We start from the raw sequence: 26,592 nt of genomic DNA on the forward strand, positions 1-26,592 counted from the left end.
CTTTCCTTGTTGAGATACAGGATGGTATTTCCTGGTGCAGGTGCATTTCAACAAAACGTAACAAAACAATACATGAGAGATGAGTCATGCTGCAATTGGAAGATCCACAGGATAGCCCAACCTTTATTTCTTCTAACCTGCCAGTCTGGGATTCTTCTGTAAACCCAGCAATAAACTACTTGTTATTCTACTCAAAAATGACTATTCTTTCAACATTTACTCATCCTCATGTTGCTCAAAAGCCAGATATAAAACTATTAATCTTTCGTGAAACATACGTTACTGGACACCAAGGCTATTAGTCCATAACATTATCGTTTGGGACTTTGGGTTAGACAGAAGTCAACCAGTCATACAGCATGAAGAAGAGAAAATAACAGAATGTTTATATTCGGGTATACAGGGCTCCACACTTACTTTTTTTACTAGGAGCACTGTAGCTCCCAGTGTTTCTCCAATCCTAAGGGGGGCGCCCCGCACCTCACTCCCCCTTGAAGGTCAAGTTAATTCCATTTTTATATAGCGTCATATCTCAAAAGAAGTCATTTAAGGTTACCTTTCTTATATAACATGTCTATACCTTGTTCTCGTTTTAAACAAAACGAATAGAATCATGTTATTTATCTAATTTACATGACGGCATCAGCATGTCATTTCTGTTTCTACATGCTCTCCGTATCGATGCGCGCGCACACACACACACACACACACACAGAGAGACACATGTGTTCACATACACAGGTAAGACCACTCCCACCAGCGGACATAGACCTTGTGTGGGAAAATATGTTGCGTCAACATATTCACGCAGATATCCCAGGGTGAGGAAAATAGCAACATTCGCTTGCCTGCTCAGAGTTTAAGTACAGAAAAGAGCACGCCCTGCCCCTGACAAGCAACAGTCCAGTTACCACCGGATGACATGTTTTCACACAGCTTATCCTTCATTACATCCAGACGCAAGACATAATGAACCATTTAAAACATTAGACTATTTCTGTAGTTTTAAGCAGCGCTTCTAAATAACTGAGCCGTACACATCGCGCCACTCAGGGAAAGTAATGTTGATTATTTTGCCGATTTATTTTCACATATCTTTATTTAGCGCTAAAGGCGCTTCATTTGAACCGTTTCCACTCCGTGAACTCTGCTTCTCCCACAAGACACGTTGCATATAAAATACCTGCAGATACTAAGAGCAGGTAAATAAATGGATACTTTTACTGTAAAGTAAACAAAAATGCAGCAGTAATAAAGTATTTTTAGCTGTCAGTCAGTTTACTGTTTGCTATATAAATTTATGACAGATTATAAACCATAACATCTTGTATCTTCATTTAGCATTAATGATATCAATAGCATTTATAATCAGCATGTTAAGAGCATTTCGTAATGAATCGTGTTTTAATCAGAAAGATTATTTAGAATCAGCAGTATGACATGGAAATGCTACTTGTTAGTAACTTTGTAAGTACTTCTGCTCATGATAAATTCATTTCAATTGTTGTCAACAGTTTTTTTAAATATTAAAATAGACTACTAGGACTTCGCTTCAGGACCATAGCCTACAACACATTTTCCCAATTCCCAGACCTTACTGTGAATATAAAATAAATTGCATGATAAAACATTAGATAGATTGATTAAATATTATTTATAAAGAAAAGTATTGTTCGGACATCCAGCGCTAAAAATATAGACTCCCCCAAAGCAGTAAACCTAGGGGAAACACCGAGCCCCTCGCTGAAATTTTAGGAGCGCAATCGAAAAATTCAAGGGCACATCAAGGGCACAAATAATAGAATAATAATTCTGTGGAACAGTTTTAAATGCATTTATATTTGTACAGAAATTTAAGTATGTGTAAATGTGTTAAAATAGTTTTAAAATACAACATGTCAAGGCATTTAAGGTGACAGTGGTTTGGTTCTGCTCATCATTCAAAAAGAGAATCATTGAATGCTACAGTACTGTTTGATCTCTGAAGACACCAGACCAAATTTGTAGTGAATTCAATAGAACCATCAGAAAACTTGCATGCCATTTTGTATGAAAAAGTATATATTTTATTGGGTAAAGTGTCAAGCTCGTCTTACGTTCTTAAGATGAATTGTGTATTAAGGATAATTTTCATTTTCATCAAATCAAAAATAGACTAGGTGCGTATCTTTAGTGAAGCCGCTTTGCTGCTGCGCCGCTGGTATAAACACAAGAATTGACAAGAGTGGCTGCGATTTGCTCCCTTTAAATGATGGGTCACCCCGCCGCGCACGCATGCAGCTCTGCACTCCTTCCTTCTCACACACAATAGGCCTACACTGGTGGGCTTGTGATCTTCTTGACTTTTCACATGAGATATAACAACTAGACAAAAATCCAAATTGGCAGGTCGCGCATCAGCGAGAAGTTGTAAAAATTGCTCACACTGTCTCAAAAACTAGTCGCAAAGTGCAACCATTTGGTCGCAGTCTAGAGCCCTGGTATACTATCCCTACATTTGGCGGACATCAAAAATGGAGTGAGAATGCAAAAGTAGTTGTGGGTGGTTGCCAGTGTTTTGCTATGCAGATGCAAGAATGTTTGTTTACTGTCCCTGGAAGTAAAAAGTTTTAAATATTTAAGTATTGAGCAAAGACATTTATCTAACGCAGTTTATAACAACGGAGGAGTACAACAAAGCGATTTATCCTACAGGGCATTTCATGAAAATTGAAAGTCAAAAATTGTTAGAGAAAACCATGGGAAAGAGGGGAATTTTGAGAATTTGAGAAAAACATATATTATATAAATACTTATAACACGGCTCTGTGTAATACTTCATTCTGATAGCTCAATCGCTACATTCCAAGGTATGATATTCCCATATAACAATAGCTCAATACTGATTACACATTGTAACCGGATGCTGCAAATCATTTTGACAGGCATAATTTAATATTTCACAAATATTCAATATAAATGTGTCCTTTAATAACATATATGACATGGTATTTACAAATACACCAAATTGCCTGTTCCTGTCTTACCTAAAAACTGAAAGTAAACAGGTTTTACTTGCGTAAGGTATGCATTAAAACAAACTAACAAAATATTTAAAATCAATTTTCAACGAATTACTTATGAGGTAAGTAGCCGTGTAATAAGCAGGATGATTTACAGGCACCCGGCGGTTATCGCAGAATAAACCCCTACTTTATAACTTACATAATGTCTTGACAAGGATACAAGCGTTCATGGGAACAATTTTTTTTAGATGTGGCATATCATGTTAATAATCAGGAATGTTTTTTAACCAATAGACAACAGCTCACTTTGAGATAAAAAAATCACTATATTTGCAAAACTGTGCATTACAATAATTTACTATAGTAAACTGCAGTAAAATTCCTAGACACTATATTGTTTTTGAACCTTACTTTAGTATACTACAGTGTTTACTACAGATTATCACTATTATTTACTACAAGGGTCCGACAATTTCCTATAGCAAATACTATAGTATTTCTTCGCCTGAGTGTTCAAGATATGGGCACTTCTTTTTAACGTGTCGTCTGGAAGATGCTTGAGTTTTAGTGTCTCTTACAATAGTTGTACTCAAAAAGTCAAATGATCGTAAAATAAAATCTCGGAGCAATTTTGGGGATGAAGTTCACATGTTTATATCCTTATACAGTGCAGACGCAGATAAATCCTCGACCATCACTTGTTTATTAGTATGCTAATCTGTGCACCTCATTCACTCAGACACGTAGAACAGAGCTGCCAGATGACAAACGCGTCCGCATCTAGTAACATGGATTAAATCCGCTGTGCCATAGACTATTGACACAAAAACAAGCACAACCACGACAAATGCAATTCACACAAACACGCAGCTCTGTCTAATGCACCTCTTCTAGCACAGACAGATTTTCCGTTTCACTGTTATGATTAAAAAAAATCAAGTTACTTGTCCGGTTGGGCAAGTAAAATTGTCTCTCACTTGCCCATACAAAACATTCACTTGTCCCGGACCAGCGTTAATGTCGAGCTCTGAGTAATGCAGCTCATTCACACAAAAAATATGTCACCTGCTTCTCTGCAGCTCAGTGGTTAGAGCATGGTGCTAGCAACGCCAAGAACACAGGTTCGATCCAAGGGATAGCACATACTTAAATACAAATGTTCTGCATCATACAATGCAAGTCACTTTGGATAAAAGCATCTGCCAAATGCATGAATGTAAAAAGCTGGATAGCGCATCCGCTACTCCTTCCTGGTTTACAAACAGCGAAAATCAAAGGGCTCGATTATGGACGCAGTATAGAAAATAGCGGTGCACCATAGATTTACAACATAAACACAGTGCCAAACACGTCTTTGTTCACATCGTTATCGGAATTATATAGTATCGGACGGAATGTTTCAATATATAAGACAAATATTTCAATATAAATTATGGCCAAATTGTCCAGCCCCACTGAAAAATAATGACATTTTACATCAACTACCTGCATTAGAATCTATTTTGTTTACGGTTATCGCCCTACAAAATGTAAAGTATGCTTGTAAACAACACCGCTGTGTTAAAAAACTATCAGCAAAACAGAAAAAACCTAGAATATCTTCAATCAAAGTGCTGAAACACACTGATGTTAATAATTTATCTATTAAAGGAATTGCACGTTATAGCCATAATCATTAGCAACTAACATTAATGTCTGCATACTGAAAGCACCACCATGCTGAACAAAAATAACCAAACAGAACCAAACATTGATCAGAAATCGTTGAGTACATAAATGAAAACCCATCATGGTCTTCAATTCAGAGGACTGAAACTGATGCGAGAAGGCTTGCACGCAAACTGGAGATTCAAAGAAAACTTCTGCTTTTCTTCAAAAGCTGTTTTAATGCTCATTGTGGAGATCAAATACAAAATATAAATAACACTCATGACTACGTAACAACAATGTCATTCGGACTCAAATGAGTTTATTGGTTACCTTCATTTCTTACAACGATTAATGAACATTCAGCCATTTTATAAATTGTATGTCAGAAAATGTCCCATTCAACCTGAATTTCCCCATATAAGCGTATTGAAAATATTAAAGACAGTGCTTATATTTCATACAATACTTATGTGAAGATACCTTATGTGACAGTCACACACATAAAAACCTTCCATTTGAATGGCCTCACACATTGAAAATATTGTATTGACTAATATGATGTATTACTGGTGACAGTACTAAACCTTTAGAACATAGACAGGACTTGGGCCTGGTCTGGCAGGTTTCTTATGGACGGAGTATGAAGCAGACTGGGTTCAAAGGTTACCCTGAACCCAGTTTAAGATGTTTTTAGGAGAATCTGATGGATTCTAGTAGGACGAGAGAGACGAACGTGAACTTTGTCTTGTGGGTTTGATTCAATCAATCTGGCTTTACCTGAACCTAACCTGCATGGATTCTTATGCACATTGGTTTTTCGGAGGTTTCAAATGCGACAGGTGAGTTTTACCTGGACTGAGCTAGAGAGACATCTGACTTGACATGTGAGGTCTCTCTATCAGACACGCAATAAAGATCGTCAAACCTGCTCTAATGTGAATCATAAAGCGGACTGTACCTGACAGGACACGTGAGGTCGGAGAGGTTTCTGATGGGACAGGGATCTTACCTTGAGGGTCGGAGGAGGGTAGCGCAGGTGAGTTCATCTTGGGCCGTTTAGCGTTGGGGGGACCCATTTCCAGCAGATTATCGGCCATCCTGTCTTCTTCACAAAAACACGTTTCGGCAAAAAAATTGTCTTCCCGGAGCCCAAGAGGGGGACAAAGCGAAATAAATCAAACGGACCCTCGGGTTTTTCTATTATTATTCAGCGATCAGGGGCCAATAATTAACAGATGGGGCTCAAACGCGGCTCAACAGCGCCCCGCTCCGCCACCGCCATTCACCCCATGATAATCCAACACCCAAAACCCGCATAATTAACCGTAATAATCGCCCCAAACCCCCCGAAAATAAATTATATCATCGTTAAAACCGTGGAAAACGACGAGGGGAAAATCATCGACCCGTGCTATTTCTTCAAGTGGCTCGCGCGAATCTCTCCAAAGAGGCGTTTTTCTGTGAATAAAAATAAAGACCTCCGAGCTCCATGTCCAGCTCCGGTCGAAAAATCATCAAAGTCCTGAAATATCAATCGAAAACGCGAGGAAATAATTCTATTCGGAGTCTGCGAGTGGCACAGGAGCGCCGCTTGCGCTGAACGGGGAAATCAGATATACGGGGGTTTTCCAGCCGAGCACAAAAACGGCTTCATTTTGCCAATATTCGCCGCAAAGATCCTCGATTTGGCCCGAAGCTGGTCGTTTCCGTCGCGACGAAGATATTTGGGCCGGTTCTGGTGGAGCAGGGTGCGTAAAAAATTTAATAATGATCTCCCGAAATCCTGACGCTCATCCGCGACAAGATGGCGGCTGTTGATTCCTTCGATACAAAAAAGTTTTTTTCTTTTCCAGCCAGACTGTGGAGGGGGAGGGGCTGCGCAGGCACGCCTCTCACGCACGCGATGACGTCACACTGCGTTAACCAAAATAGCCGCTAGGGGCCGTGGTTGGCACTTCATTTGGAAGTGAGAGAAACGTGAGAACTTGTTCAATTTTGGGAAAATCTACAATAAATACGGTATATATTACTTTTATTACAAGCTGCTACGATAAGACTTACATGGTGGTATAATAAAATGACTTTCAATGTAGAATTTACATTAAAATAAAGTAAAAGTGCAATATTATGCCTATACAAAAATTATGAATATCTGTTACTAATAGTTTTATTTATAGTATTAGATACAGAAGTAGAAATGCATGTGTGCACAATATTACTGCTTAGAAGATTGTAAAGTCAATTAAAAAATCAACAGACAAAATGCAGACTTTAACACTGTATTATTAGCGTTCCCTTTTCATCCATTGGCTCTGATGTAACAGTATGGCACATGCATATGTATATGTATAAATAACACAAAAAAGAATGATATGTTGACACAGAGAGCAATACATATGTACAAACAGAACAGAGTTTACACAGATACAGATTACACATCGAGTTTATAAATGACTTAATAAAGTATCTCTGAAGAAACAGAGTAAAAGTCAAAATCAGACATTCTGAATAAATCAACTCTTTGGCGAAAAGTTCCAGTGATTCATCTATTAAGACACAAGTTGTGTATCAAGGTTGTATCACATTGCTTGAATCAAAATGCTTGGGATCTTCAACTGATCGAAATGAAAATGAAATAAAAAAGTGGCTCTTCTGTTATCATGCATTTGTTCAGCCCTTTCATTGCTCGCTATAAAGTTGTGACAAGCGGTTCATATCAGGTACATTTCTATTTCTATCAGGCTGAGATCAACAGTTTAAGCCCTAAAGCAGCGGTTCACGATGCTTATTTTGCTTAATCAAGTTTTATATTGCTCTCCATCTCTAAAAACAGAGGAGCCCTGCAGGGTTGTGTGCTCATATTCCCCTTTAGGCAGCAACGGCGCTTTTATTATGGTCTAAAGGTTGTGCCCCATATACAATGAAACATAAATAATTGAGTACCGTAGGTGTCACTAATAAAATAAAAGTTCACATCAAAATCAGCACAGAATTTAAGTCCCTTATTTAAGAATCGCACCTTGGAGTCAAATGACAATATTCATCCTGTAATTTTCACATTCAGATTGAATACACATCAGGCATGGACATGGCAAGCAAATTCTTTAAAAGAAAAGGCACAGCGCTAAAAAAAGTTATTTTAAGAAAATAGCACAGACGTGAAGTATGTGTATGAAAATGAACAAGGGGTGTCATTTGTCATTTCGATGCATTCTTAATAAGTAAAAGGCACTAATACACAAAAAACTAATTGACAAATTAATCATTTTTTTACAACAATTCCCTTTTTTCTGTATGGCATCACGGCAGAGTTCTACATAAGGTCACGTAGTTTCATCAAAGAACAATCTTATGAATATTATTAATGTGTCTCTTGACAAGTTAATGAGAAAATCAACAACACCAAAGTTTGAGCACACAACCCTCTAAACTATGACAGTGTATCCCATTATAAGTGATAGAAACAACTACATTAAACTCTTATCAAAAGTAGGAAAAAAGATGACGTTCATTTTCGAAGCGAAACAGTCAAGTAATTGATGCAATATCAGTGCAAAGTTACATACATACATAGCGACAGATCTGTCTAATATCCCTTACAATACTTTACCCTTTACTATTGCACGGCAAAAGACAAGCAGGCGAGTCGAAACTATAGTCTAACCTATTCTAATATTTCACAAATATCTGTACATTTAACTGGCATGCTCCATTTCGGCTGTCCAGATTATTGCCAGTTTGTTTTACCCACGATTCTGCCAATACGGAGACTTCATTTACAAAACTTACTTAAGTTTCTAATAATCAAGATGGCTGATCTTTTTCTTTATGTCACATCAAACTGCAGCTAAAGGCAACGATTCCCAAAGTCACCATTAAATAACACATTTACCCTCTTTAAAGTATAAATTCATATTAAATGAGAAAACAATGTTGAGATGGACTTGATTTCATCCACCTGTAAATAAGAATTAAGCCTGCTGGGGTTGTGAAGGTCTCAAGGGACGAGGAGGCTGAAGGTCACATCTTTGTGTATACCAATACAAACGTTTCAAATGTATCTTATCTGCAACATTAAATTGTTGTATTGAGTAAGATTTTAGCAGGAACTCCAACAAGTCTAAACGTCCGTTTAAACATCTTTGCCTATCGGTCAACACTAGAATAGCGTGCACTGATGAATCACTAGGAACACTAGGCACATCACATGCATTGAAGTGTGAAATTCTGAAGATTTAACTTTACATATTGTTGCCATGCTTATAAAGATCCTTACATTAACTTCTCTAAGTAATAAAAGTTAAAGGGATAGTTCACCCAAAAGTAAAAACTCATCATTTACTCATCATTTACTCACCCTCCGTCATTTCAAATCTGTATGACTTTCTTTCTTCTGAAGACATTTTTAAGAAAGTTGGTAACGATCAGCACTGGACCCCATTCGCCTCTATGGTATGGATACAAAACCAATGCAAGTGAAGTCCAGGTACCAATTTTTTTTTTCAAAATATCTTCTTTTGTGTTCTGTGGAAGATGGGATGCAGGTTTGAAACATTAAGAGGGTGAGTGAATGATGACAGAATTTATGTTTTTGGGATAACTATTCCTTTAAGAAGCTAATTCACTGATGCAGTTTATGTCCTTTGAGACTGTTTTTTGATCGTGTTATCAGCTAAGACCTTGCTATTTCGTGTTATTTCAAAGATTCGATTTTGAAACTAATGAGAGGAAACAAATCAGGAGGATGCAAACCCTGCACAAAATTAAATCAAGATGGATAGTTTCTGTAAAAATGTTTGATGGTCTTGATTATAACTGAGCCCACAGCTTGATCTACATTTCACTTCTTCAAAGAGACTTTTTGACATTACCTGTATGATGGTTTGCCCTTTTTGAATCTGCAAAACGCTTTGTAAAATTGTCCAAACATTCTCTTAAATACTATTAAGTGGAAAAACATATACAAGGTACAGAATATAAAATAATGCAACTTTAAATGTATAACTGGTAGAACTTAAACTTAAACCAGTAAAAGCATTTTCTAACACCAAATCGACAACCTTGAATCTTCTTAAGGTTTTTCAAAATGCCTCACACATTGTTATTATAATGAAGGCACTTCACTAACAGAAATCTGAAGAATGAATAATTCACAAAACAGAAAGAGCAGTTGGAAATGGTATCAAATTGATCGTAAATAAATGGGAATAAATGTGGTTTGTGCTGTCCCGATGCATTTCCGCACCATTCCTTCTATTCCTCTGTGGTTCTCCGGTCTGACTCTACAGTCCAAGAACTGTGTCATCCTGCTCAAGACATCAGTAATGGGCCTTGCTGTACAAACATCGTGTGCTTTAATTCAGACGTTCCACTTCACACAAATATACGGTACACTCCTAAAAAAGTAATGCTTTAAAAGGCTCTTTGATGCCATAGAAGTACCTTTTGGTTCCATAAAGAACCATTGACATCTGAAGAACCTTTCTGTTTCACAGATGGTTCTTTGTGCTGGAAAAAAAGGTTCTTCAGATTATAAGAAAGTAAGAAAGAGATGGTTGTGACTGAATGGTGGAACTAAAAATGGTTCGTCTATGGCATCGCTCTGAAGAACCTTTTAAGCACCTTTATTTCTAGGAGTGTAGGATACGTACATTCCTAAGCATGCCTATCCCCGTGGACTCAACGGAGAGGGTTGCAAGCCCATGTTTAAAGGGTTAAGGACAACATCGCTGGCTTGTCAGAGTTTTGTCAGTTCTCCAGTGTATTCAACATCTTTCTTTGCTGTGGCCTTCGACTCAAGGTTTTCTGACTGTCTGGAACCCGGCACATCAGAGGTCAACGTTGGGTTTGGTGGTATACCGAATGTGGCCGGCTTTCCACTCAAGTTGGTTTCTGGTCTATAAGTCAGGCCAACGGCGGACGAGGATCGCTGAGTTTTGGACGTACTGCTGCAGCACTCACTGCCAGATGCCTTCTCGGTGAAGTCTCTGCTTGAGTAGCCCTGTCCCGTAAGCCCTGAGCTGACGGAGAACGATGCGCCTACCCTGCTGACGTTGGAGGCGGGCACCAAATTGCCGATCTCGTCGGTGGGGGAGCGACCGATGCTCCCGTCCACCTGTGCTCTGATTTCCGGTGAGACTGAGAGCTGGTACTTTGGCACGGGTCCTCTGTCTGTGCTCTTGGGGTACAGGTAGGTCTTCATTTGACCCTTGCCTTTCACGTTGACGGTGCCGCGGTAGTCAAACTCGTGGTCCATTCCCCTAAGCACGCAATAGCTCTCTTCGCTGACCTGAATGCGGCACTCAACGCCGGTGGTGTCCATTCGGCTGGCGATGTTCACCGTGTCGCCCCAGATGTCGTAGAGTAGCTTGGTGGTGCCGATCACTCCGGCTGTGAGGGGTCCGTGGTTGAACCCGATTCGTAACTTGAATTTAAAGCCCAGCATGTTTTTGTTGAAGTCGTCGACCACGTGCATCATTTCCAAGGAGAACTCGAACAGGGCTCGCAGGTGGGCGTGCGGGTGCGCCTGGTCGCTGCACTGTTGCACATTGAGACCCGACGCCGCCATGTAGGTGGCGCCGATGGTCTTGATTTTCTCGATGTTGGAGAAGTCGGACTTGCGCAGGAGTTCGTCGAAGTCCCCGATGAGTTCGTTCAGGACGCGGTAGCACTCTTTGCCGCCCTCATAGCTCTCCTCGTAGAACTCGCTGAAGTTGACGATGCTGGCGAAGATGACGCCCACGTTGTCGTGGTTCTTCGAGTAGCTCTGAGTCACCTTTAGCTGCTCTGCCACGTGGATGGGGATGATGTTCCGCAGGAGCCAGTCCGCCTGGTCACGCATGTTTTGGATCTTGATGCGATGTTGGTCGGCTTCCACATTGCCGTGGTAGTGTAGACGGTAACTAACCTCAAACTCTCGGTTCAGAAACCAAACCAGAAGGATTAACAGGAAAAAGGCCACCAGAGCCTCTGGGCCAAGCAGGTCCTGTGGTCCCGAAGCTTTCAAAGAGGACTGGACTTCATAATCTGTGATGTTGAGGTCGCTGGATCTAATTAAAAAGATAAAGAGCAAAAGTTTTAATGTTTTTAAATTCTACTGGAGAATTTGGTGTGAGAGTTAAACTTACCCCAAAAAGAAACGCTCCCAAGTGCTAAAAGAAAAAAAGGAAAAACAGCATTAGTTCCGGATAGCACTGGTACGTCTGTAAGATGTCTGCTAAAGATCTGGAAGACATCTGCTGTGTAAAACATCTGGTAAACGTCTTCGAAAGGCAGTTTTACGCACATTCTAAATCATAAATACCTTACAGACATCTGACAGCAGACGTCTCAGAGATGTATTGCAGATGTGCAAAAAATACGTAAATAGACATCTCCCAGATGGATGGATGGGCCCTGACAGCGCACTACTTCTGGCAGATTTGCGCACTACTTCTGGTCTATTTGACATCTAGAAGACATCTGCAATACATCTCAGAGAAGTCTGCTGTCAACTGTCATATAGACATCTGTAAGATGTTTATGATTTAGAATGGATGTAAAACTGCACTTTCTAAGATGTTTAGCAGACATTTTTACATTGCAGATGTTTTCCAGATCTGCAGATCTTTAGCGGTCGTCTTACAGGCGTACGTGTGAAAGCTGGGTGTGCTATCAGGGGTGTTGAATTATCATTTAAAAACTATTTCTATGACTTACTGTATTTCATAATTCATATTCAGTGAATAATGTGTTGTGTAAACCTGCATGGAGGACTCCAGAGCACGCTCAGAAATGTAAGTACAGCTAGCGTCGCCAGGCTTGAACGCATCCAGAAACTGAGCATACAGAAGTTGCAGTACTGGATGATGGCAACTATGACGGCACAGCAGGTGAACATGGTGAACTGGGAAACAGGATTGAAAATAAGTTAAATGAATTAATTATAGGGGATTTTAAATAGTAACGTAATAGGTTTCTTATGTACACAAAGGCTTTCAAAAGCATTTTTTGCATTACATTGTGGCTTTACACAATAAATGGTGTTTGATATGTAATGTGTTTTACTACATTTTTGCCAATTTTAAGGAATCTCTTTATGTGATGACAAAATAAATTTACAGTAGTTCACCTTCAAAATAAATTTTTTTCTTTCTTTCTTCAGCAATACACAAAAGAAGATATTTTGAAGAATGTTATAATAGAAGTGAATGGGGGGGCTGTGCAGTAAGTTCTGTTACCAATATTTTTCAAAATATCTTCTTTTGTGTTCTGTGGAAGAAAGAAAGTCATACAGGTTTAAAATGACTAGAGATCGTGTAAATGATGACAGAATTTTCATTTTGAAGGTGAACTACTCCAAACTCTAAGTGAGAAGCATGCATTCGCTGATGTTCTTTACATTGGATTAGAACTTTTCACGATATGTTAACAATAAACTTTAAACAGCAGTGAGCATCACATCTGACACAAACCCAAGATTGCGTGCCGTTAATCTATTGAATGATATTACGCTTTAGGCATGACTCTAGTGACCAGATCATACAGGGGAAATGTTTTGAATCAGAACCGTATTTATTTTAGGACAAATCATTCACATCAAAGGCCAGATCTGAATCCAACTGAGCATCTGTGTTAGTACTCAATTAAAAACCTTTCTCCAAAAATGAAAATGCTCACACACATATGGAATGTTTGCATACCTGTATGGACTGATGCATGTTACAGGTGATGTGAGAGAAGACGGCCACAGCAGGCAATGACACCAGCACCGCTCCGATCATGTGACGAGGAACCCAGCCAGAGATTGCCCAGAGGAGTGTTCTGGTGCAGTCCAGAACCATATCCAGATAAAATGCTCTTCTACATAATACACAGATTCAGGAACAGATTAATACACCAACCGCTATGTGAACACCAAAAATACTGTGAAAATGTAATATAGTTATCATAAGTTGGTTCATAGCTGTGGATTATTCACAATAAACCAATTGCAGTGGTCCTATTGGTTGTTCATTTCAGGCGTCATTGGTGCAGTCATACCGGGAAACTGTGACCCCAAATTATGATTATGATTTCTAGGAAAGTTAATTGATTGGCTGTGATAGGGTGTGACACGTTTATCTCAGGTAACGCTCACCGGACGGCCAGAACCAAGGCCAAACACTCCAGCACGGCTGAAACTGCAGCCACGATGAGCGCAGGAGTGGGCAGGGGCTGATGAGCAACCAGCGGCCGCAGGAAGCAAGCCAATGACAGAGCCAGAAAAACAAAGCAACACAAGAGCATGTCCAGAAAAGAGCTGAATGTGGGACTGGCGAAAGTCTGGACGGGAGCCTGCGTCTTCACCTGAGACAGAAAAAGACCATGAGAGAAAGAAGAAAATTGTTCTTTCATTTTAAGGGAGACCTTTGAGAAAGCATTTAACATAAGTGATAAATTCCCAAATTAATGGAATGCTTCACCCAAAAATGTTTTTAATGACATGAGGATGAATAAATCAGCCGTTATGGGTTACCATTGACTCCCATAGTAGGACCACTATGGGAGTCAATGGTGACCAAAAACGGCTATGTTACAAAATTTCATTCAAATATCTTCATATATGTTCAGCACAACAAAGAAATGTATCAAGTTTGTAACATCAGGACAGTGAGCAAATGATGACACATTTCTCAATTTTGTGTGAACTATTCCTTTAATTTGATTGACACAGGTACAAAAATAAATTTTTAATAAAAATGATTCAAAACACAGTTTTACTGGGCGTAAATATATGGACAGTCACAGTGCATTTTCTGCAGTCACCGGCCATTTGCAAAGTTAATGTTGGACTCCTGCATTTATGCGTTTCAAAACAAACCACTAGAGGGCAACACAGACAGTCCAATAAAACTCTCCTGATCTGTCTTATAATGCTGTTCCTCTACATCACCAGTTTATAAACAATTATGCACGCTGTTATAAGCACTGGATATGAGACCAGATGAGCAATGAAACATAACATTTGGTAGATGATTGAATCTCACCTCCTCTTGGTAACTGGTCTTGTAAGCCTTCTCCAAAGACTTGTCTATGAATGTGTGACTCAACTTGTTGATCGGCGGTTTGAAAAAGTAATCTTTCATCAGACTGGAGGGTCAAAGCACAAAAAACAAGATTTTGTTGGTGATTTTGGATTCCCATGCGTTTTACAAATGCGCCTGCTGTATACACAACACCACTTAGACATTTCTGTAAATATCTTCTTTTGTGTTGCACGGAAGAAAGAGTCACATTTACAACCACAGGAGGGTGAATAAATGATGACAAGAGTTTGTTATTTTTGAGTGAACTATCATTTAACTTGGTTAAACTGGACGTGGTTAGTGAATAAAAGAAGTTGATTTGTCAGTGAATTCACCCATGGCTCTTTAAAGAGTAAGAGGAGAAAAATGGAATGCCTAGGACACATATGGTACATCATAGAAAAGTACAGTACATTACATCAAAGTGCATCACACGCCCCGGTGGGAACAGAACAACCTCCGCTGGCGGACGTTAAACAATAACATTCCATCTTATCTGACATTTCCGTCCCAGCGGGCATCGTCCCCACACGGCCTCAAAACTGCAGCGCTTTCTAACCTGTCCTCCTTTATCACGTCCACAAAGTGAGCGTCGCTCCTCTCTCGGAAGTTTTTGGAGCGCAGGGGGATGAGGGCAGAATGATCCATCGTCCCCATGCCGCTGAAGCCGCCACCCCACTTCTTCTCCTGCAGCATCTCGCACAGAGATGTCTGACTGTGGGCCACGTGCTGCTCCAGGTGTGGACTTAACAAGCCATTAAGAGTCTTCGGATTCTTACCAGAAGGTCCCTGAAGATTCAGATGGGAAAAATAAACAAGGAATGGATTTCAGGAAAACGTTATTATTGCTTACATTTATTGACATAGTATGAAATCAACAACACGTTAAATGATGTTAATCTTACAAGAAAGGCTAGATTATACTAAATGCTACTTAATTCATTTCTAAATAATTATATATATATATATATATATATATATATATATTCACATATATAATACATAGTTTTTATAATATAAAATATCGATAATTTTCTATAAAAACATACAAATATAAAATACTATTAAAGGTTATAGGGTCACTTGTGTGATATGTTTCTCTTGACATTACAAATATTTTGATCAGAAGACAAAATGCTTAAATAATAGATGAAAGAAGAAAAAAATATAAATTTACTAACAAAACTAAAATGAATAAAGTAAAATATATAATATATTTGTATAAATTTATGTAATATATTATATTATGTTTATACAATATATATATTTATATTATATCATTTTTAATATATAGTACCAATTTTTGAAAAAAGATTGTGTGTGTGTATTAGTGTAGTTGTGACATTATATATTACGTTATTTTTAATATTTTTTAGGATCATTACATGCATTTTCATCATGACATTATTTTCAAGACAACTCAATGTCATATCTGCAGTACACACTATGTATATTGTCCTACATAATGCGCACAATTCTGTACCAAACACAACAAAGCACTCCTGACTTTACCCTTTTGTGCCCGATTTCACAGACTTTATGAAGTCCCAGACTAAAATTTAATTTGACCTATCTTAACTGAAAATAACTTGCCCTGACATAGTTTAAAATATGCCAGTGCCATTGTTTCGTCAAACCAGTCATGTTTTTTTCTACAACATTTTTATAAAAGTGCCATAAAGGTCTAGCCTCGTCTGTGAAACCGGGCCTAAATGTCACCTACGAAGCAGAAGTAATGATGTGACTTAAAAATTGATTGGAATGCAAAATTTTCAATGCACTTTTTAAATTATTCATTCTATTCTTTCTAGCATTTTTATTCATTCTATTCATTTTATTCAGATCTAATTGATGCACCTTCCTGTTGATGGATTTATGATCGGAATCTGTGCAGTTGTTAAGAAGCATCCCATCTTCTGAAGCCAACACGCTACACGAGGGACAGGCGGACTGATGGGACAAAAAACATGATCAGAATAACAACTGAGCAGGGTAAGAATTGTTGAAAAAATATTGTTGCCTAAAATCTTTAACAATCAAAAAGTATTTCAACTATTTAAAATGACAGTATATTAAACTTTTTTTTGCTTCTGCCATTTAACACCCATAAACTGAAGCGTGGAATGAAATTTATCATGTGTATCATGAATATTCAGTGGATTAAATAGATGTGAATAATGATATCAGTCTGTGTTCCTCTCTACACTGTCAGCAAAGAGCCACATGCTTCGCCTGTCTCTCTTATCGTATTTACCCCCATTGTTTGCAACCCAAGGTCCCATCAGTGTTAAGTGCAATGATGAGAGCATTCTTCACCGGGGCTGCTGGGTAATGTGGCGTCCCTTGAAAGGTTGCTCGGATGAACGCTTGTTGGCTTTGATTGGTCGATCAAATGTAATGAGAGTGGGGTGCGTCACGCACCGGTCCATTATAACCTGACCGATCTACCACCGGTGTCTCTCTGGCCGTGCGCTTTTATTGACGTATGCATTACAGTGATTTGCGAAACACGCCAATATTTTATGTAATGCATCAGCTCTCTTCAGCATTAAATGGTTGAATGCATAAACTTAAAGCATACAACATCAACCTGAACTATACTGATATCGTACGATATTAAATCATTTGCTTATTGTAAATATTTGAAGGCACTGACCTTTACTCTGTCCGGTGTGAGAGCGCAGGCCGATGACGTCAGGTCAGGTGTGTGAGCGCAGGATGCAACGCTGATGGATTTTCGGAGCTCCGTTCCCATCAGAACAGACTGAGAACAGTGGGCATTCTTCACTTTCCTCCCGGAGATCAGATACGTCTTAAGACCTGGAGAGAACACACAAACACACACACACCATCAAGTCCCAGCAGTGTTTGTCTGTATCAGTTTGGTTCATTGTGCATTGACCCGTGTTGACAACCATCAAATTGATTCATCAATCATCTCCGAGCAAGCACATGGATTGTGAAGAGAGAGAGTGTGTGTGTGTGAAACCAGGTGGACATGATAGGATTTTTCACCCGTTTTTTTGTGTGGATCAAATGTGCAGATGATGCTTTTATTGAATTAAACTCAACCCTCCCACAAACTGAATGTAATATTCAGCGAATGACAGATGGAAGATGTACATGAGGGCAAGTATTCTTGCATCCATAATACCAACATTTGGGACATACATATGGATCTAAATATATAGCGCAAAACTCATATTCATGTCTTTGTTCTAGCAATAAACCTGAAAAATGTATCAATAATAAAAAGGTATATATATAAAATATTAATATTTATATAGGTGGCAAATTGACCTGGAATGATAGCTTGCTAAATGAGTTTGAGCAAATGGAAACCTTTGCTTTAGTCTTATCTGTCTCAGATATTTCTCCTGAGAAAAAGAGTCGGAAATGTCACAAAAGTTTCAGAAGAGATGGCAACAATGTGTCAAACCGAGCTCACATTTGTCAAGTCTGCAACCAGAAGTCCATATTATTGAAGATCTGAATATGACCTCAAACATTTCTCCTCAAATTTGCGTTCATTCATTCAATCATTTAAACCTCCAAATATTTTAACAATCATCTGAGACATTGATATATCAATAAAACACAGGAAAACTCTGTCAAATCTCCAAAGAACGAGCAGCATCTGAGTGACATACGTGGGAAGAGTAAACAAGAAATATGGATTGTGAAAGGTCGAGTGTTGTATAGCCACAATAAGACAACTAAAAGTGTCCTGTTCCACCCAAACACTCTCAGGTTTTTGTCGATAGTGCGGTCTGAGAGCTCAGGAACTAAAAACGTCAGGCCCAATGCCAACGTTAGAAGCGAGCACATGTGTCTCTGTCTTCACGCGCATTATTCACCTGTCACAAGCTGGCGTGGAAATCAGGAGGACAAGCACCTGGAATAAAAATCACTGTACCGCTCCATTCTGCGTAGTGCTCTTTTAAAACTTCATGCATGTTTAATGAGGCTCAAAAACACCGAACACATTTTGTCCAGTTCGCTAGAGTTACGACCTTGAGACAACATTCTTTAGATTAATAAAAACAAGACAGGACACGTTTTCCTGTTTAAACATTTACCTAGAGTCAATCACATATTTACTGACAGGACTGTTTGGTCTAAAGATTTTTGTAAATGCAAATCGAAATGAATAAAGATTTCTCAGTCAAAGCACATGCATGAAAGTTTTTTGTACTAAAGTCTAAATCTTGGCTTGATGCATGTTTTCTTTTGCGATGTCCCAGGACTCATGTCTGATATATGTTCACACATCAATAATCCACTTTCAAATGCTTTATTCTGATTGGTTGACAGATAGTGTCAAATGTGCAATTTCATTTTAGGACACGCACACCTGTGAATCAGCTCTGTCCACCTTTACATATACTTCGGCAAGTTAAACAAAACATAACCAATAAAAACAGTGTTTGATTGCTGTTTTTAATGTGAAATTGTATAATTCATGTAAATGTGTGGTTAGAAAATGTATATTATATATATAAAAATATATACACAAAGCATTGCCAAAATATAGAAATAAATCTATTGAATAGAATGAATACAATGACTAAACAGAATGAAGAAACCAACACTGTCTATTTGTTTCATTGATTTTCGCTTCATGCCGTTATGAAAATAGAACAAATAAGTAAATAATTTACTTGTCATCTACTTGTATACAGTTTTTAATGACTGTAGATAATAGAAAAAAATTGAAAACTGAATAAATATTAATACTTGTTTACAGGTTTTTATGTCTCATGTGTGTGCTGTGTATGCTGTCTCTCTTTCACTCTCTCCATATCTGAATCCCTCTATCTTTCTCTCTCTCTCTCTCTCTCTCTCTCTCTCTCTCCCTCCCTCCCTCTCTCCCTCTCTCTCAACACTCCTTCAATCTCAGCACCTTTTCTTGTATCCGGATGCTATTTTTAGAAAAGGTCATAGGAAAGAAAGCAAGGTTTGCTAATGCATTTACTTCTCACTATAGCGCTCACTTTAAGCGTTAAAGAATTTAAGATCTTTAAGAATAAATGTTGAAAACACTGTGAAGACACATTGAGGTATATTAATGAATGACAAGGGCAATGCTGTCATCATGACAACACATATACATGCACAGAAACAGAATGAAAAACTGTCAGGAAATGTCTCATCTATACATTCGTCAGATGTTTCCATCTCATTTCCATCAGTGTCTATGTGTTGATTGGAAATCAAACCTGTGTCGTTGACGCTCTACAATCGAAGCTTCATGAAACGTTTCAGCATAACATTTCAAGAAAGTAGCGTCTGCGTTCAGCCATTCAACTCACACACAACTCAGAACAAGAACTTAACCAGAAGATGAAATCCAAGCTAAAAAACAGATGATTCAAGGGCTTTTAACAGAGTATACTGTAAATGCAGAATGTCAGAACGCAGTCAGAAAGTTCCTTTCAAACAGGACAATAAAAATCAAGATTCATAAACATTCAGTTGATTTCAGTCTCAAGCCAGACCATTTGTTTCAGAAAGATGTCTGACTGTTTATCAAAGAGTCTCATCAGGAGTGTTGAGGACATTTCCTGCCCTGCCCACAACACCACAACCACAGACGGACACACGTGACAGACAGACCGGATATGCAGTTTCATGAAGATCAATTTTTATGATATCCAATAAATCGGCTATATTCCAGTGAGATTTGATCTCATAAAGTACAATATTCGACCTGTCAGAGAATCTTAATGGTCAATGGATGTACAAAGCAACAAATGTTAAAACTTTTAATGCATTGTGCATTATTATTTTGGCAAGCCCTGCAAGTCTTCTCTCTGTTCTGCAGAATGTCTTTCCCATTAAAATCTATAGTTACAACATTCTCGGAGGAAACATAAACTTTAGTTTGTATGAGGTTAGGATGCTGTAGGAGCCAAACACATATATGCTGATGTCATGACTCTATGCTGTGATCTTAAAGACAATGAGAAAAACATATTCATCAAGAAAAAATGTTTTAATAATCCTCTGTGATGTCAACTAAACTTTACTCTCGGAATCTGTTGGCAAAGTAACATGTTTTACAGGAACACTTCTAAAATTTCTGAAGAAATAAATCCTCTGACTTATTTCTCTCAAAGTCAGACTCGAAATTGGTTTAAGCATTTCTCGCAACAAATCGTATCCGTCACACGCATTTGATCTTCAAAGTAATGCCACAGGGCATTTTGGAATAATGATTAATTTGAGCTCATTCGATTAATGCATGTTTGAGTTTAACTATTACAGTTGCTGGTCATTTGTAAAAAGATATTTTACAAAAATTGAATGCTTTTCCTACAATAAATAGTTTTAGTTCACTGTAAAAACAGTCAAATTCCCTAAATTACAACTTTTGCCATTTACATGAAACATCTGTACATCTGTAAAATAAAAACATTCCATGGTAACCACAAACCATTTTTGCTACAATCACCATTAAGTTTTACAATATTTTTTGCCATATATATATATATATATATATATATATATATGTATAATCTGCCAAAAACATATTTACCGGGCTTGCCATACTAAAATACCATGGTCATGTTCATAAAGGACACACTTCAGATTATCTGCGTTTGGGTAGGAACTTCACACAGATTTGAAAAAACAGGGCATATTAAACATATTATTTCTTCAATACTGTGGAAAGTGTCTTTTGAAATGAAAGACATTGTGTAGTCTGCCGTCTCAACTGACTCAGTGTTTTTCTGATCTGTGATTGACAGTCGAATAGCAAGCAAAGATGGGGAATATTCTCCGTCTGAATACACAGCTCAGAATGAATAAGCAATGACCATATTTCTGGATCTCATTCATCAACGCCTGCTGTCACCGGTCATCTTTTATCATTAAACGCCACTGTTTTATGATTCACGCTTTCAATAACACACTTTTTGGAAAAAATTAAAGCCCGGTGAAGGACACAAAGGACATACAAACAAAATGGTCTTTGAAATGTGCATACACAATTCTTCATATGCTAGGTTACTATTTCGTAAACCATGTACATGTGCACATGCACACCACACTTAAGGATGTAATCTGCAAAGTTTTACACATTACGCCCAGCGTTACCACTATGGCAAGCTGAATTAGCTTTTAATCACTCTCAGGATATGAATTTTTGATATCAACAATTCAATTTTTACTAGTAAATATTATAATAATTCTTAATATCAAGAATATAATTTCTACTTGTAACAATTACTATTTTTGATATCAGTAATTTCATTTTCACTAGTAAAAATGTGAATTCTTGATATCAACAATGACGTCTTCACTCGCAGAAATGTGTATTCTTGATATCAAAAATAGTATTTTAACTAGTAAAAAACGTCATTCTTTAAATCTGTAATTGCATTTTATCAAGTTAAATGTCACAATAGGCTGCCATTCTAATTCAATTTCAGATATCAATAATTAATTTCTTACATGTTAAAAATCTTATTTCAGATATCAGAAATGCAATTCTTACTAGAAAAATCTTAAATTTTGATATAAATAATTGTGTGGTTAGAAGTGATAATGTCTATTCTTCAACAATTAAATTGTCCCTTGTTGATATGCTTATTCTGAATTTGAATGGCAGTCTATTGTGATATTTAACTTGGTAAAATGCAACTACAGATATCAAGAAATACGTTTTTACTAGTTGAAAATCAATTTTTGATATCAAGAATTCACATTTTTACTAGTGAATAGCAATAATAAATTATTTTCTTGATATCAAGCAAAATCATTTTTACTCGTAATAATTACATTGTTGATATTAAAAATTCATATCCTGAGAATGATTAAAAGCTAATTCGGCTTGCCATAAACCACAGCACCTACTTTTCACAACCCGATCGATAACACAACCCCCCAGACTACATCAGAAAAACATCATAAAAATAATTCTGTTCCATATGTTTTGCACAGACTTGCAGCGTTCGGCTGTCATTCCATCAGAAGTGCTAAGATGCTGCTAACATGCACGTCAATCGGTCCTAACGGATGTCTTCAGAACGCAGCGAGGTGCTCAATGCAACCCTGTTCTGACAGATGCGAAACGGGCCGATCGATCGCATCGATTAAAACACATGTCTCGTTCGAGCCCCATCAATCACCCAACTCTGGCCTGAAAAACAGAAAGGAAACTATGTCAGGTATCTAGAGACGTTCTTATCTCCACGGACTGAAGCTTTGTTAAACACTGTCAGCCTTTTTCATCTAAGAAGTATGCAAATATTTATAAAGCTATTATATGATTCACAAAATCTCACAGGTGTTTGTGTGACACACTGCTGCAGGCTTTTCCATTCAGCGCACAGCTTTGTCATACAGCACACACAAAAGTGGCACTTCAAACACATTGTGTGTCCATCCTCTCCATACTCACAGGACAATAAGAGACCCTGACCTCACCCGCCAACATTGCCAAACGGGTCAGTGTTACGAGTTTCTCAATGTCAACCAAAAGGGTTACAAACACTGAATCATTACAAAACTGTACTTTTGCAACACGCCCCCCACACACCACACGTCATAAGGAGGCAAGCATCTGTCCTCTCAGCGTGAATTGGGAGCACAGACAGAGAACAGATTGAGAGTTGAGCCCATCAAACAAAAACTTGAGAAAACGATCACGCCAGTGTTACCTGTATGCCTTCATGCCAAATTATTCTCTGATATATAAAAAACATTTAATCTGAACAGACATTTTTATCAAATCATAAACTTTCTATTACTTCTATGAACATCATTTTATTTTAATTAAACTATCTTTATATTCAAATTACAATGCAGTACTTTCTACCGTCTTATTTCGAGGGTAATGCATATTTATTTATTTGAAAGATGTTTAATTCTTCCAACTCATGGGATTTTTTAAATTTATTACTTTTCACAATTTTGCATTGTCGCAAAACAGCTGTACACAAAATTGCCAATAGACAATAAGTACATAAATTCAAACTTTATACCGTACACAATCTTAAAAATCTTTGAATCTAAATGCTTGAAATTAATTTTAAAACTAAATATATAAAACTAAATAAAGATTAGACTAAAATATAATCTGCCAATTTAATGTCCATTATACATTTCTATTTTAATTAATGATTATTTTTTAAATGTTATTGAAACAATGACCAAATAATGAAGAGAAAGCAGCGAGTTAGAGCCCATAATAAATCAATGAATGAATCTGGCTGATAAAATGACAAGAGAATGATTTCTCAAATTGTATGCAAAGCATGGTGGCTTTAATGATGCCAGAAACCTAGTTTTGATTTTGGATACTTCTAGTCTCAAAGTATCCCACATTACCCATATATCAGTTTATAATGATATGCACATTTTTATTTAGTTTGCAAAACGCCATGCCACAGTGTCCTGGATGTTCCTATGCTGTTCCCAATAAAATGGATTTTATTGCATTTATTATACAGTGGCTATGGTGTTCTGAGTATTTACCAGGTGGCGTCACTTGGTTTAATAGACCCAGCTCTTAAAAAGGAAGACCTCTCTAGATAACCTGCATCACAGCTTTGTTTTTTTACAAAACCAGACGAATGAAGATACCTTAATTATGACATTTCTTTTATTAAACTATCCCTTTTGTGCTTTACCAGCGAGACCATCAGGTTGACTTTCTGTAGTTAAGTTCCCCCAGCTAAACCAGTCTGGAGCAAGCAGAAAATTCACACGGAGATGGTCTTTTCAGCAGGGTGGTATGACCTTATTAAACAAAGGTCTGGTTTTTAATCATTTATATTGCCAGATGGCTCACACATGCGTTATGTTGCTCACACTTATTTTAGAAAAGAATACAAAGCAGTTTAAACGAATGCTTATATTTGGAGACTGTGGTTCTTTACGGAGGAATGCTGGAGGATTGAAGCCCGTCTGCAGATGTTATTCACTCTCACATAAGAAAAGAGAGATTTAAGACAACGGTGAAGCAGCGGGGGGACGGTACTCAACGCTCGGTGGGAGATCATCACAAGCACAAAGATTTCTCTTGCCGTGTGTGCGCGTGTGTTCGTTTTATCGGCAGCTGATAAAACCCTGAGCATCTCTCATCAATTCCTTTAAAAACTCCTCTTCTTCAGGTGTTTCACCATTCGCTGTCTTTTGGGCAACAAATGTCTCATTTGTGTCCATTTCTGTTGTTCCATTTTTCATTTCTTAGGAAAATATTAGAAACAGTTCACCCAAAATCTTTATTTGTTCATCCAGCAAAGAAGATATTTTGAAGAATGTTGATAACCGAACAACACGGATCCCCTTTGACTTCCATTGTATAAACACAAAATGAGTGAATAATTGATGAAAGAACTTTTATTTTTGGGTGAACTTTACTTTAAACTTGAAACAAAACTTGAGACCTCAGAGCAATGATTTTTTCTATGGTTAAGAAGATTTTATTCTCTTATGTCTTTTGTTTTGTCAATAACTTCTCTCGATATTACAGTGAAGTCAAGTGTTGTGTTTGCGTCCAGCCCTCCCACCATCTCCGGCTAAACATGCCATCCATTGTAGAAAACACAACCTTATTTGGAGCTGATCTCACGGCGTATGACGTGTAGGCTGATGTTAAGAGCTAAACAAAACTAGTCACACTTGAAATAATAAATGCGCCCGCAATAACCCTGCAACACCTCAGTTATTACAAAACTGATGTGCTGTCCACTGCGTATAAAATGATAAAGTGTTCGGTTCAGTTCATGTGATAAGGAAATCAACAGATAATCACACCTCCATTGACTGCCAACATGATGCAGTCATTTCAAGTTTTCAAGAATTGTCTGAAAAATATATGAGATCAAATATTGCCATTAAGAACCAACTTTAAACGTTTACATAAAAAACACACCTAAAAGACTATTGTTAAAAAAATAAAGAGTCTTTTTTTAATTATATTGAATTAAATATAGATACATTTATATGTGATATATTTATATATATATTATATGTTCATTAATTATTAAATACATAATGAATACATTTATTCCTTTAGTCATTGCATTTATCTTATACATGTTTTTTAAATAAATAAGAGTCTTTTAATTAATTATATTTAATTAAATATGTTAATATTAACTGTATATAATATATTTAAATATTAATATATGAATTAAATCAAAAATATTTAATGTTATACATTTATTTTGCCTTTACTTATTGTATTAAGCTTACTGTTTTAAAAATTACGTTAATGTTTTAAAAAATGTTTGCTTTATTTAAATGTTTTATATTTAAACTGAGAAACACAGTGAGCCGGAGTTTATGCAACAAATGTGCATCAAATTTTTGCCCTCATAAAGCATTATAATGTACAAAAATACGCATCATTTCATAACCTGGCATTAAAAGAAAAATACATTTGAAAAATTCCACCTACACCCATACAAAATATTAAAAGATACGGTTGAATGACGCTCACTGATGAAACACAGAAAGAGCTTATAGTAAATTCAAGGTCTCTTTTACTCTCTCATATCAGCGGAGAAAGATCTCACCCCCCTCTGACTCTCCATATGGATAAAGATCTCCATCCAGGAGCTGCTCGATACTCCAGAAAATCCAGTAAAATGAAGACGCATTATACAGTAGAGGCCGGTAATAACGCTTACGCAGTGAATAAGGGCACGCACACATCAGCCTCTTTGTCCTTGAATGAACCGCTCTGACTATCACTTCTGCATGGCCGTGGCTGTTAGAAGCTGCAAGGCCTCTTGGGAGATAAGAGAGAGAGAGAGAAAATCAAGACACAAATGCAACAGCGGTTAGATATGGGATGGGAGCTTTTAAATGCTTCATCGTGAGCTTTGGGAAAAATCTTCTTAACTGGTGACAACAGAGATGCAGTACAACAGATG

The 26,592-nt window shown here is 37.5% G+C and overlaps 2 protein-coding genes across 5 annotated transcripts in view; both read right to left on the reverse strand.

Moving 5' to 3' along the window:
- LOC130425803 (CREB-binding protein-like) overlaps positions 1-6,473 on the reverse strand; it is a 40,431-nt gene extending 33,958 nt beyond the window's left edge. For all 3 annotated transcript variants that reach the window (XM_056752202.1, XM_056752201.1, XM_056752205.1), the window contains exon 1: positions 5,665-6,473. In XM_056752202.1, coding sequence (XP_056608180.1) covers positions 5,665-5,752 — 88 coding nt within the window. In that variant the 5' untranslated portion in view covers positions 5,753-6,473. The remainder of the gene's footprint in view (positions 1-5,664) is intronic.
- Positions 6,474-6,920: 447 nt separating this feature from the next.
- Positions 6,921-26,592, reverse strand: part of LOC130426035 (adenylate cyclase type 9-like) — a 33,967-nt gene continuing 14,295 nt past the window's right edge. The window contains exons 2-10 of one of the 2 annotated variants that reach the window (XM_056752532.1): positions 17,358-17,521; positions 16,559-16,651; positions 15,261-15,490; positions 14,663-14,765; positions 13,774-13,982; positions 13,337-13,496; positions 12,398-12,540; positions 11,783-11,806; positions 6,921-11,704 (exon numbers count right to left, since the gene is read on the reverse strand). In XM_056752532.1, coding sequence (XP_056608510.1) covers positions 10,393-11,704; positions 11,783-11,806; positions 12,398-12,540; positions 13,337-13,496; positions 13,774-13,982; positions 14,663-14,765; positions 15,261-15,490; positions 16,559-16,651; positions 17,358-17,521 — 2,438 coding nt within the window. In that variant the 3' untranslated portion in view covers positions 6,921-10,392. The remainder of the gene's footprint in view (positions 11,705-11,782; positions 11,807-12,397; positions 12,541-13,336; positions 13,497-13,773; positions 13,983-14,662; positions 14,766-15,260; positions 15,491-16,558; positions 16,652-17,357; positions 17,522-26,592) is intronic. The other variant, XM_056752533.1, reaches the window with a different exon arrangement.

Source organism: Triplophysa dalaica, chromosome 7 (genome assembly GCF_015846415.1).
Source record: "Triplophysa dalaica isolate WHDGS20190420 chromosome 7, ASM1584641v1, whole genome shotgun sequence".
NCBI classification, from domain to species: Eukaryota; Metazoa; Chordata; class Actinopteri; order Cypriniformes; family Nemacheilidae; genus Triplophysa; species Triplophysa dalaica.